Genomic DNA, 12,913 nt, shown 5'->3' with positions numbered 1-12,913 from the left:
TTTGCTGTGTGTTTGTACATTCAGACGAGGAGGAGGCTCTGTCCTATTCGGCCAGTGACGGCGACACCATGCGCGAGCTTCACCAGGCATGCTGGGAACTGGAGTTCCGTCCTGTCGCCCAGAGGCTGTGCAGGCGGTTCCAGGTTCAGGAGGCGGCTGAACCAATCAGAAAGGGTCAGGCGGCAGCTGAACCAATCAGAGAGTTGTCCTGAGCCGCCCCGGTGGTTTGTGCTTATGTGTGTGTGTTTACGTTACCGTGGTGCGCAAGTCAGGGCATGCACTGCACTTTAACACTTGTGTATCATGGTTAATTGGGAGATACTTCCACCCAATACTTTGTTTCTTACTGATGATGAACAGACAGTAATGAACAAGTGTGACTGATAATGAGATGTTTGCACTTTTTTGTACCCTAAAAAAAGTTATTTTGTGTTGTGAAACCGTTGTTGTGATGCTTGTTTAACTTTCAGTTGCATGAGTTTACATCTCATCAAATAGGGGAAACAGCACCATTTCCCATACCTCCACACACACACACACACACACTTGGGGGGGAAATCCAGGGCTACTTGAGACATGTTAGCACGTTACCAGGGCGTGGGCAGTGAGGTTCTGCGTTGGCAGTCCAAGGGGCGTAGGCAGTGAGGTTCTGCGTTGGCACAGTCCAGGGGGCATGGGTAGTGAGGTTCTGCGTTGGCACAGTCCAGGCTACTGGTTTGCTTACCGTAATCAGCCCGGCTGAATTTCCCAATTCACAAAAAAAACCTTGAAAAACTGTGACTCATAGATAAAGAGGAAGGTGATGTGGCAGGTACTTGGCAGAATCCACGCATTTACCGGTCAGCAGCGACCCTGACCTGTGTAAGTGGACCAGCGGTTGGGCCGAGCCAGACAGCCTTTCCTCCTCTTCCTTGTCCTGCTCTGGGGATTTTGGGGGAGATTTTTTATTTATTATTTTTTAACGGGAAAGGAGACCATTCTCAGCTCCACCACCGGCCGCCGTCCTCACCTCAGGAATCCCCGTCGGGTGCAGGATGACTGGACACTGGCTGGGTCAGACGCTGGTGTTTGGATAGCAGAGGTTTTTTCCCATTTTTATGTTTCTTTCACTTTCTCTCTCGTCTCTTTTTGGCAGTCTGGCTGTGCCTGTGTGGAGTTGTCGGTCAGCTGTTGTCCTGGACTGACTCATCAGGGAGAGCTGGGACTTTTTACATTTATTTTAGTTCTCTAGTTCTCTTTCTTTCCCTGTGTTCAGTTTGTCTGCTGTGGTCTTTGAGTGACCTTTCTCTCTGAAAGCCATGCCAACAGGAGAGGAACTAGTCCCATTGGATACATTACACCTCACACAAAAACATCACACACCATCAACTTGCAGCAGTCTCAATGAGAGACACTGTCTGGACACCTTTATCCAGTATGCATACATGCATTTACGCGCATATTATTAGCACATTATGCCTACGTATATTAAACAAATAGATGCCCCTGCTCGGATGGTAACACATCCATCATATGATCATGATGAATCAGTTAAACACTAGTGTACTCAATGCAAAACACATTTGACAAAACAGGTTTTCCTAGGATATGGTGTATGCTTGGTTTTTCTTTCTAGAAAAGTGTTCAAGTAGCATTAGAGAAGAGGGTACTAATATACCAAACACGACACATAAGACCAGACCTGTACATTGAGGATTTTTTTCTCTCCACATTGTGAAGTACACTAGTTTTTTTCAAGAGCTTACACACAAAATCTTTGCACATCACACAATTTCCGAAACATGTCACTCAAACATCATAACCCCATACCAAATCTGCAAAACCATACACTTATTCTCAGCCTTTGATTCAGTTTTCAATTTCATAAAACACTTTTTGCAAAACATTGTCTCTTCCTCTCAGTGCTACATTGCCTTCAATTCCTGTTGTTGACAAGGGCTCACCTGTTGCCCAGTGTTTAGGACTGACTGTTGAGTTTACGGTTATACACCTTAGTGTCTTTACACCAATAGTTGCGTTTGATCAATTGGTTCATGGGTGTGTATTTTGGAAGGTAGTGCCTTAAAAAAATGCAGAGACACTATCTGAGATTTCTGTGTCTAAAGTAGAGAAATGTGTTTAGTGTTTTGTCAATCAATGTGTGTGCTTATACTTGTGCAAATCTGGGCCGATGTTTTGCTACTTGGATGGTTTTCAAAGGTTTTTGCTACTTGAAAGGTTTCGCTAACTGTGGAATACTTTTGATACTAATACTTTTTAGTGTATAAGCAATCGGAAAAACATGTAATTGCCATGTTGGTGAGTGGTGTGAGTGTGTCATGATTGGCTGGTGATTAATATGGAACCAATGAGGAAGTGCTCATGTCACTGCAGAACTGAAACTGATGAGCAACTCGCAAAAGTGCTGACGCAGTTCAGATGGTCAAACCAGGACACATCAGTAACACAGTGGAAACAAGTTTTAAAGGGCAAGAGTCAGGCAATGCCTTCTTCTCTTTTCTGTGGCTTACGGAGCCACTGAGCTGACCCCCCCACCCTGTATGAACGGTTTTAGTGTCAGGAGGAAATAGTTTCAGCTGTTTTATGTAAGTACGTTATCTTTTATATAAGTTCTGTTTTGTCTCCCTAGTTATTGCTGTATCTCCTGGCAGTTGGATGTTCAATATGTTTCAAAATGAAATCAGGAATAAACCACACAAACACAGCAGTTCAAAGCTCTTGTTTATTTTTTATTTTTTTTTATTATTTTATAAAACTGTCAGTAACTGACGTCAGTCTCAGAAGTTTGGTAAAAAAAAAAAAAAAAAAAAACTTCTTTGCAAAAACACACAAAAAAGAAAAGGAAAAAAAGAGTACCATCCCTCTCTCCTCCATCTTGTCTTTCCTCACACAGATTCCAACAGAATGCAGTACTACACTGTTTTTAGTAAACACACAAACAACAACAGTGGAGATGCCACCACAGCTTCATAAAAAACAAAAATAAAAAAGCCTGCTTAGTTACACTGGTTACGTTTTGGAAATAAAAAAAAAGACAAAAAAAAAAACACAAGCTTCATTAACCTCTGACCTCATTGCCAGAGTGACAGACATCATCCGAGCATGCCTGCTTTTGCACATGAACAGACAAAAATCGCCTGCGTGATCAGCTCAGTGAAGAGCACTTAGAAACTTAAGAAAACAAAAACAAATAACAGGAGGTATTTTATATCTTGCTTATACTGACAACCCCAGAAGTCGTGTTCTGGGGGGGCTGGGGAGGGTGACCATATGCAATGAATGGGATGCGTACAGAAGGAAGACAGGTCAATGGTCAAACGACAGGAAGCGCATCATCATCATTTTGGCAGGAAGACCTTTTCGTCGCTTTTCTTGAAAGATTTTTTTTTTTTTGTTAAATGTAAAATGGTCACCACACCACACTGCTACTGTAAGCCAAAGCATTATAGCTTCTCTAAAAAAGTGCCTTTGATTTTTTTTTCCAACGTTTTAAATTTCCAACAACATTAACAAAAAAGCTAACTTCTGTTTTTGACATGTTTTTCTCTTTTCCTGTTTTTTTTTTGCATATGTTTTTTTCTTTTTCCTGAAAACACTTTGGAAATGTCACAACGCTGAAACAAAGTGGTGTTTTTTTTTTTACAGTAAACCTTTTAAACAGGGCTCAGGCAGCGATTTCTGATTCTCTCTCTCACTCTCTTTAGTCATTCAGCACATCCAAAACACACACCCACCCATCCACACACACATTCACAGGCATGCACACACACATCCACTGGCACGCACACACACATCCACAGGCACGCACACACACATTCACGTTCTTTAAGGGTTAGCTTATACACATACAGGTGATTTGGGGGCAGGGGGGTATTTATCTCGAAATGAGAGATTAGGGGATCGGTCAGGGGTGGGGCAGTAGGGTATAGTCTGACATGGGTATGAGGGGTCGGGGTGAGGGGGTATTTGAGTTGAGCAGCACCAACAGACATACCTTAAGCCTCAGGTTTATCTGTGGTTCAGGCACACCGTTAAAACAAATACACCAACAGTAATACTCCAGCCTCGAGCCGCCTCCAAATCACATGGAAAACACGCACGCACAATATGACAACAACCTTAATACAAAAATAATCAATCATAATGATAATGCTGGAACCAGAGAAGTCTGTAATAATATGCTTGTGCAGTTCAAGTGCACAGGAAGGAGCTTTTGCTGGGGGGGGGGTACTTTTTGTGTTAGGGGTACTTTTTCTCCCCCAACCCCTACACGTTTTTTTTTCTTTCTTTTTTCCTTATGTCGATGGATAGCGACGACTCCACACTAAACTTTTACTCCATTAAATCAGCTGAAGTCAGTCTGCTGTCGAGGACATTTACAGTTTTTCTCAGTCGCTTTGGTGCTTTTCTCAGATCAGAATAAAAATTCTCATAACTATTAGTTCAACCTCCACAACATTTAGTCATTTGAGCACATCATAGTAGCAATTTCTCCTTTCTCTGAACAAATTACAAATGCTTTTGAACATGTATCAGTTGCTTTGCCATGTCAGTCAAAATTAACTATACTTATGGATGCTGAATAGTCGTTCCCAATAAAACTAATAGTCTTCATTTCATTGCTTGAGTCATTACATACAAAATTGGTGAACTAGTTATCAAATTCTGTCAATGTTGTAGAATTGCAAAGAGCATATACAGTAAAACTGTGAAACGTACATATTCAGTGTGTTGTACTCACTTACTCCCCTAACTTCAGCAATTTGTAACTTTACTGTAGTTTTCAAATGGCTGTACAAGTACTGTATAGTGCTGTCTTGAGCATTTTCAGGTAGTGTCACCGAGTTCTGACTTTTTTTTTTGCATGGGAGAGCATAAACTGTCGTAATGAAAACATGACAAAGCCATTTGACTATCTTGTTCATAAACGATGGTGTCAAGACTTCTCATTTTGATGACTGGCAGTTTCATTGACATAAATACTTGCTTTTGAGGAATGGACTATCCATTTTGAGCAAGTGACGTGCTTTTGCAGGTTATCCACTAGGTTTTGCAGTTTGCACTACTTGTTTTGAGAAATGCACTAACTGCTGTGCAAATGTTAATAGTGATGTGAGAAAAGCACCAAAGCGACTGAGAAAAACTGTAAGAGGAAGAGGAGATGGTGTTTCAGGCGCCCCCCAGTGGCCAGGCTTTGGCACTGCGCACCACGCTGGACAGCCAGACAATCCAATCAGCGATGGGCTCAAACAAACAGACGCTCCTTGCTATGGATGAAGTTTTTTTTCCTTCTTCTTTGAGTTCATTCATTCATTCATTTTCCTTTCCCGTCCAGTTCACTCCATCATCCATCATGAAAGTGATGGAGGTGCTATGTCCAACGGATCACTTCGTTCCTTTCACATTCTCTCCCTCTTCAAATTTTCTGTTTTTTTTTGTTGTTGTTTTGATTCTTTTTTAATTTTATAAGTGTCCCAACAATAGCAACAATGATGAAAGTAAAAATAGGAAGAGGAAAATGACAAAAAAAAAAAGCACTTCATGTCATATAGCGGGTGATTGCTCTCAGAGCATACAGCAGCTCAGCCTGCATGCGCGCTTCCATAAGAAGCAAATTTACATGTACCTGTGAAGGAGAAAGAGGGAGAGAGAGGTGGAGGAAGAGAGAAAGAGAGATGGATGGACACAATTATTAACATGCTTTCAAGACTATCAGCCTGATAGTTAAATTTAATTTGCTTCTACACAGCTAACCTCTATTGGAAGAATTCTCCTATTCTGCTCAATGTGGCTATTTCTTGATTGTGTCCCTCTCGTTCTTTGTCTGTGTGTGTGTGTGTGTGTGCGCGTGTGTGTCTGTGTGCGCGTGTGTGTGTGTGTGTGTGTGTGTGTGTGTGTGTGTGTGTGTGTGTGTGTGTGTGTGTGTGTGATGTTAGCCTTACTTTTTCAGAATGCTGGAATTGCCTCCAGAAGCTCTCGTACATTCTCTTTGTAGTCTTCTCGGGGCAGCAGACCATGGTCTTGATATAGACCTTGAAGCTTCGGTCCAGAAGCTCGTTGATCTCCCCGTAGTCATAGTCATCATATCTGAAGAGATAAAGTGACCCGTTAGCATCACAACCTATTGTAGCGCTCATACAATGCATTATGACCCTTTCAACAATAAAAACAATAACAAAGCTTGAACGTTCTATTTGGTTCCCAATCTACTTCCTCTGCATTAAAGATAACATATGGAATGTTAAAACGGAAGCCTTGTGGGGCCAACTATGATGCTGATAATGGAACTCTCTTGAAAGGGTCTATATATATGCAACACATATCAAAGCTAAAAAAAAAACACCTGTAAAAGCTCAACAAACTAAGAGTATTAGTGTTAAACAGGCATATTAAACTCGTAAGGTACTGACCGGATTCCGAACATGCAGTGAATGTAGTTCCATATGGCTCTCCGGAGCATGGAGGTGTCGACGCCCTGGTGCGTTGCCATGGTGTTGTAGGTCAGGTTGTAGGCCATCTGGAACTTCTCGTCCAGCAGCTGACCCACGTCTGGGTACAGCCGGTTCACCAGGGAGTAGCCGTGGTCCTCCCAGCTGTAGTCCTGCCGAGAACAGAGGGTTTCACGGTCAGCCAACTCAGCGGGGGTAGCGTAGTGCCTGATTGCATTCAGAGAGTGTGTGTGTGTGTGTGTGTGTGTGTGTGTGTGTGTGTGTGTGTTAAAGAATGTGAAAGATGTGCACATATAAGTGGCAACATATTGTATTGTGTTTACCTGCACTCTGAAGGTGGGGACGTGCTCTCCTCTCCTGGAGAAGTCTTTGTAGCCGTAGCTGGGATCTTCAAAGTGGCGTGACACATCTCTGGAGGGCACGTTCTCCTCGTCCTCTGCAGAGTCAACAACACATACACACTCAGTACAACTCAGCACACATGAGAACAGCTCCAGGCAGTCATCTAAATATCAGAACTTTCTGGGTTACAGTTCACCCATGTCAACACAACTACAGGAGCCCGTTGACTAAACTAGGAAGATCTACAGACGTGAAGGAATTCAGAAAAATGCCCATTTCTCAAGGTCAAGTCTGTCATTTCACAAATGAATGAGTTGCTTGAGGACCACTCTGATTGGAATTCCAGCAATGGAATGGACTGGAATGTTGTTGTAAATGGACGGAATGGAATGTTGACGAGTGTGGGTGGTTGTCGTGGTGGTGGTGGTGGTGGTGTTGCGTTACCTGCAGTGGCCACCAGCATGCTCTCGGTCTTCTCTCGCTCGAAGCGCATGACCATCTCCTCCTGGCTGGCCTCCTCCTCGTCGCGACACTCCTGCAGCTGCTTCATGCGCTCCATCAGCACCTCCACTTCGCCGCCCTCCGTCGCCTACACACACACACACACACACAGAGCTTACATGTTAGCCAACAAATACACTTCCATGTCAGCAACCAGCACCCAGAGAATCCTGCCTTGCATGTCAGCCTACAACATTTTTAATACATGCTCCCACAATCATCAGTTGCACGCATGTAAGCAGAGATGACCACTACTACTGCATGTGGACACAGAGTTAGTGACTGGACAGGGAGGTCAGTGGGGCTACTGAGGTGATCATGTGTCTTAAGTCTCTGGGATGGATGGATGAAGGGGGAGAGAGGGGAGGCTGCCTTCAAACAGCGTTTGCACAGAGCACCATTCATTTGTTATGTGCCATTAAGTTTCTCAGTTTCCACATAATGGCTGCACATTAGACACCCACACACACACTAGCAATCCATTCCTCCCACTCACTAAGACACACACACACACACACACACACAGGGTGGTGTTATATGCACACAAACAGATACACACTGTTCCTTTAACACAAATTCTCTTTTACTTATGCACATATGAACACACACACACACACACACCCCACACACCTGGTGGTTGCGATCCATGTCCTCTGCCACGCCGTTGCCGTTGGCGATGTCGCAGACACAGTAGCCGCTGAGCGAGGGCGGTCTGAAGGTGTGTCCTCCGTCCGTGTGGATCTCAGGGCTGATGCCGCAGCCGAAGGTGAAGCTGGCCAGTGAGTGGTAGTGGGTCAGCAGCACCACCGCGTGGATCAGCTCAGCCAGCGACCAGCTGTGCTCCTCCGCCTTCAGCAGGTTCTACCGGGAGCACAAGAGAACGCGGAACCGTGAGCGAACGAACCAAGCCAGCTGTATTTCAGAATCATGTTGCCTCAGTGAACCGCTTCCTAGGTCCAGTGATATCAATAAACCTGCATTTTAGAACTCGCTTTGTCTTCAGCAGGTTCTACTGGGCTATGGAAAAGCAGAATCTTCACTGGGGTGACACACTCCTAGGTTCAATATTTTCAATCAAGAAAGTTCCATGTTTAACATGTTACTTTTGGACAAAGCAGAGTACTGCTTCAAACATCACTTTAGACCCATGACAGGTTACACAAACCAATACGTTGTTCATTAACAATAAGGAGACCTGTTTTTAGGCCTATAGGGCTAAAACAAAGCCCTCGCCACAGTGCCAGTCAATTCCACAAGTTTAACAGAGGGCAAAACAATTAATCAATCTGTAAACTGCCTCTAGATACAGTGATGCCAAAACAACAAGTGTTCTAGCCAATCAAAGCCTCAAGTAGCTCAATCAGTGAACTCAATCAGCCTCCTGGTACCAAATAGTATCATCCATCAACCTCCATCATCTACCAACAATTAACATCTTCTGGGACCCTACCAAGTGCTTGACTCGAGTCAATCACTGAGTCGATGACATCAGTTGAGGGCCGCAGCTTCAGGCTAGCTGCTGGAGTGAAGCGCCGGCATCTACCCCTCAATCAATCAATACATCAGCCAGTCAGTGGCTCCTGGACCCAAATCAATGGCATCACTCAGAGTCAATCAATAACACACTAATATCTGCCAAGCAGTGTTGTTCCTGGACCTATTGTGTGGGAGCAAAGCTTCTCTTTCATCGAGTTTCCCCACTTACTTAATCATTCCAACAATATCACTTAACAGGTTCTGGAACCGGGACAAATCAATGATGCAATCAGTAAACGAGCCAGTAAGGTGAATCAAGCATCGTTTTAGTCCCCTGACTAGTCAGAATGCATGTCAACTCAAGTCAACCTTCCATAAATCCATCATTAACTGGGTCTCTCATTATGATTCTCATTAAGCCTTTTCATAAAAAATCCACTTGCGTGTTTGTCCAACATTACAATAACCAGATTGAATATAAATATAAATTAGCAAATAGATGTGCCGCTTCAGAACAGAGAATGACAGCGACAGGTCCTTGAGCTTGGTAGGGCATGCTGCTGAGTATGCGTCTCTAAAGCATCTCAGGCATGCCGTCGGCCGGAGTGGGAAAAAAAAAAAAAACCCGGCATGTGAAAAGGTTAGCTTCCTCTTTAAAGGGACACCAGGCAAGCCTGATGCTTTTTCTCTACAAAACTCCCCCTCGCTCGGTCTGAAGCTCTTTTCCTTTTCTTTGCGTCTTCAGTCAAGGGTTTTCGCTGCTTCTTCGCCGGCTCTGCCATTATACACACGTTTGCAACAATCTCTAGCGTTTCGTTAGCCTGCCTCTGTGCTGTAAACTGATCCTGCTTCGATCGGCGGGTAGGATACACCGAACTTGCAAGTGGGATATTCTTCCTACAGGCAGTAGGGGCGGGCGAGAGAGCCTTCATTCGCCCCGTAATGAGTCATTTAACCATATACCGACTTACAAAGATGATTAATTAACACGAAAACGTTGCCTGGTGTCCCTTAAAGGCACATGTTGGTTGGTTGTTTCCATGGCTGGGTATTTAAACCCTCTTGTTTGACCCCAGAGCACAGACAGCTGTGGCCAAGTTGTGGCCGGGCAGCTCTTTAAACAAAAAAAAAAGGAAAAGAAAGAGATGCTGTTAAAAGGAGGTGAGGTCATGGCAGTTGCATAAGAACGAAAGGGTGCGGCACCGTGAGACCCCATGAATGGGCATCTGTGAGAGTGTGAACGAGTGAGTCAGAGAGAGAGAGAGAGAGAGAGAGAGAGAGAGAGAGAGAGCGCAAGCTTAATAGAGAAAGATTATCGGTTGTGGGAAAATATGAGGGAAAGCACCGCAAATGAGAGAGAGAGAAAGTGAGACAGAGAGAAAGAGGGAGAGTCCGATGAGAGGTGCAAGGCGCTCCTACCTCGATGTGTTCTTTGGTGAGCAGCCAGGGCCGGTGGGCCAGGATCTTGTTGATCTCGCCCAGCATCTGCAGCTTGTGCGGAGCCATGTCCAGCCCCTTGAGCCACTTCGGCTCCCCGCCCACCTGCAGGAAGTCGTTCACGTGCAGGTTCACCAGGTACGAGCACTGGTGCCGCGCCGCCGCCTAGGCAACGGAGCGAGGGAGAGAGGGAGAGAGAGACGGGGATAAATTAGGAGTGGTGGAATGTGGAGAGTGCATCTGAATGACTCACATGAATGTGCGGTTTGCAGACTTTTTTGCAGTTGAGAGTGTGGTTTATGGTTTTTGTTTCAGGGTTAAATCTGAGTGTGTGTGTGTGCATGTGCATGCACTTTCACTGCATCTCTGTGTGTGCATGTGTGTGTAACAAATGTACTACTCAATGGTGTGTGTGTGTGTGTGCATGTGTGTGTGTAACAAATGTACTACTCAATGGTGTGTGTGTGTGTGTGTGTGTGTGTGTCCTTCCTCACCATGATGCCGATGTAGTGGCGGTAGGGCAGTGAGAGTGGACCGTCCATCTGGAGCAGGTAGTGCTGTGTCCGCAGGAAGCTTTCCAGGTACTGCGGGTGGAAACCCATCACCAGGGAGATGTTGTCTAGACGACCGAGCGTGGCAAACGCGTCCTCAAATATCGACTCCATCCTCTCGTCCACTTTGCTGACCTGGAGTATCTAGGGTAACAGAGAGGGGGCACGGAGAGAACGGAGATAAATGTCTTAATGTGGAAACTGGAACATCCTTGCCCACTCTGCACATTGTGTGCTCTGCAAAATCCTCAGAGAAAAGCTGCTTTATACTGCACAACAGAATGAGGGAATTTCACCCACCCCACCTCTCAAGTTCAAAAAAACAACTTAATAATGTCATTGGCTCTTTCAAATAAGCACCTTGCTTGTACTCAGCTGATGGGTTAAAGGTAAAGTTTGAGGGAAGCAAACATGACGTATGGGTTTGTGTTATCGTTGCCGTAGTTCGGCACTCACCTCCTTCTCTGGGATAAATCTGCTTGGTCCGTTCCCCAGCGGTCTTGGAATCCGCACGCCCATGTCCTGCAACGCACATAAATATAGATATTTATTTTAAAAGGCCAAACAAAAACAAACAAAAAAAACTTGGAAAAACACGTCACAATTTTTCTGCGGAGCATAACAATAAATGACCATTTTATTGTGCTTGACGTCTAATACAACAACAAAACAAAAAAACATTTCATCCCTCCCACCACTTCCACTTCATTTAATACCCTTCGGAGGAATAATCATATCAGCGTTGGGCAATGACTTCTAGAGACATCTGTCTGTCTACGCAGATTGCCACATTAATCTGCTGTGAAACTTAAAACCTAGCCAGACCAACAGTTGTCCATTACACAATGAGCGCCGTCCGTCCAAGCGCACAAAAGAGAGTGACCATAATTTAATAGCTCTTGTTTTCCACGGTGCAGTCGGTTCTCTGTGAGCTATCTGCAGGCTCAGGCTGCAACACGGCAAGAAGTAGCGTCAGGCAATCGCCAGTGACATTACATCATACACATAAAAATGCTGGTGTTGTTATAGCAGGCACAGCAAAATATTTGGATGAAGACAAACACGGAAATAGGAGATAAACGTGTAAATTCTGAGATTGACACTCTTCTCTCCAAAAACGATCTGTCCCCTTGGGCTCAACAGCGCCTCTTCCTCTGCGCGTAAGCCCCTTGTTCGACAACGAGCTTCGAATGAATGACACTTCGCTACATGACAAATCACTAGAAACCAGAACCGTAGTTTGTTTCACAAAACATACATCTGATTTAACAACAGACACACGGGCTGTCAACGTCCGTGTAATAAAAAAGCAGACGAAACGCATAGTGAGAAAATATCGGTGCACCAAACGCGTAAACAAGGTAGCACAAAGGAAAGCAATCCACTGCAGCAGAAGCAAGCAAGTAAGCGTTTCCACCGCGGACATGAGCTCAACGACTCAAACATGGCTTTAAATTCAGTCTCTTATTCTTTAAGTATCCATTGTCAATGTAACAAAACAAGCATCAGTTTTAAGATATATAGCTGTCATAAAACACTTTCCCTTTATAACCATTCTGTCTTACCTTTTTGCTGAGCCGTTCACAGTGTGTGCAAATTTTGAATAAGTTTGTCACTGTTAACGAAGAGTTTTCTGTCGCCGTTGCATGTCTCATTGTATTTTCTTCCGAAGGAGTCTCCGTTATTGTGCCGAATAAGTTCTTTTTCTTGGGAACTCTGTCTCTAAGTTCCCCTGCCCAGCTTCGTTCCTTCGGGCAGCGGAGACTACAATGTAGACTAGTCAGATGTGGAGAGGTCTACAGCAGAATACCGTTGCTCCTGTCCTTTTCTACTGGCTATATTAGGGAGGCCCTTTCTGCTTGACGCGCAAGCCCGCCAATCGGAAACCGAAAACAACAAGCCTCTATCCAATCGCGCACATCAAGGGGCGGGCTATGAGGCATAGCCTACTGCTCAGGCTGGAAACCTGAGTGTGAGGGTGATATGCGACATTATCGAACTTATTAGTGCTATTGTTCATCAATGTCAGTGGTAAGATCCCTAAGAGGGGTGTGCACGTTAATAGAGCTGTCGGCCCGAGCATGGAAACAGTCACCAATCTATCTAATCTCACAATAAAGATGTCTTTGTTACCATATCCTTCATTTTCGTGTATGT

The 12,913-nt window shown here is 44.5% G+C and overlaps 2 protein-coding genes across 2 annotated transcripts in view; one reads left to right on the top strand and one right to left on the bottom strand.

Moving 5' to 3' along the window:
• armc2 (armadillo repeat containing 2) overlaps positions 1-2,660 on the top strand; it is a 38,635-nt gene extending 35,975 nt beyond the window's left edge. Inside the window, exon 17 of the mRNA XM_076271914.1 lies at positions 25-2,660. Within this exon, the coding sequence (XP_076128029.1) occupies positions 25-212 (188 nt within the window). The 3' untranslated portion in view covers positions 213-2,660. The remainder of the gene's footprint in view (positions 1-24) is intronic.
• Positions 2,661-2,708: 48 nt separating this feature from the next.
• On the bottom strand, positions 2,709-12,550 carry sesn1 (sestrin 1). The gene is made up of 10 exons (XM_076272835.1): positions 12,322-12,550; positions 11,213-11,278; positions 10,700-10,900; positions 10,188-10,370; positions 7,923-8,153; positions 7,236-7,380; positions 6,773-6,885; positions 6,411-6,601; positions 5,943-6,087; positions 2,709-5,626 (listed from the first exon to the last, which is right to left on the bottom strand). Exons 1-10 carry the CDS (start codon positions 12,409-12,411, stop codon positions 5,540-5,542), a joined length of 1,452 nt encoding a protein of 483 aa, XP_076128950.1. The 5' UTR covers positions 12,412-12,550; the 3' UTR covers positions 2,709-5,539.
• Positions 12,551-12,913: the final 363 nt, after the last annotated feature.

Source organism: Alosa pseudoharengus, unplaced genomic scaffold (assembly GCF_046254945.1).
Source record: "Alosa pseudoharengus isolate Yale_2024_CS ecotype anadromous, Long Island Sound unplaced genomic scaffold, YU_APseudo_1.1 YU_APseudo_1.1_scf_7, whole genome shotgun sequence".
NCBI classification, from domain to species: domain Eukaryota; kingdom Metazoa; phylum Chordata; class Actinopteri; order Clupeiformes; family Clupeidae; genus Alosa; species Alosa pseudoharengus.
Note: the sequence above shows the minus strand (reverse complement) of the source record. Positions and strands in the feature narration are given on the sequence as shown.

Excerpts from the sequence above, each read along its gene's own strand:
- sesn1 (XM_076272835.1), bottom strand. The coding sequence starts at position 12,411 with ATGAGACATGCAACGGCGACAGAAAACTCTTCGTTAACAGTGACAAAC. Across the intron at positions 11,279-12,321 it reads GTGAACGGCTCAGCAAAAAG|GACATGGGCGTGCGGATTCC; the intron begins GTAAGACAGAAT and ends TGTGCGTTGCAG. Across the intron at positions 6,886-7,235 it reads CATGCTGGTGGCCACTGCAG|AGGACGAGGAGAACGTGCCC; the intron begins GTAACGCAACAC and ends TTGACTCTGCAG.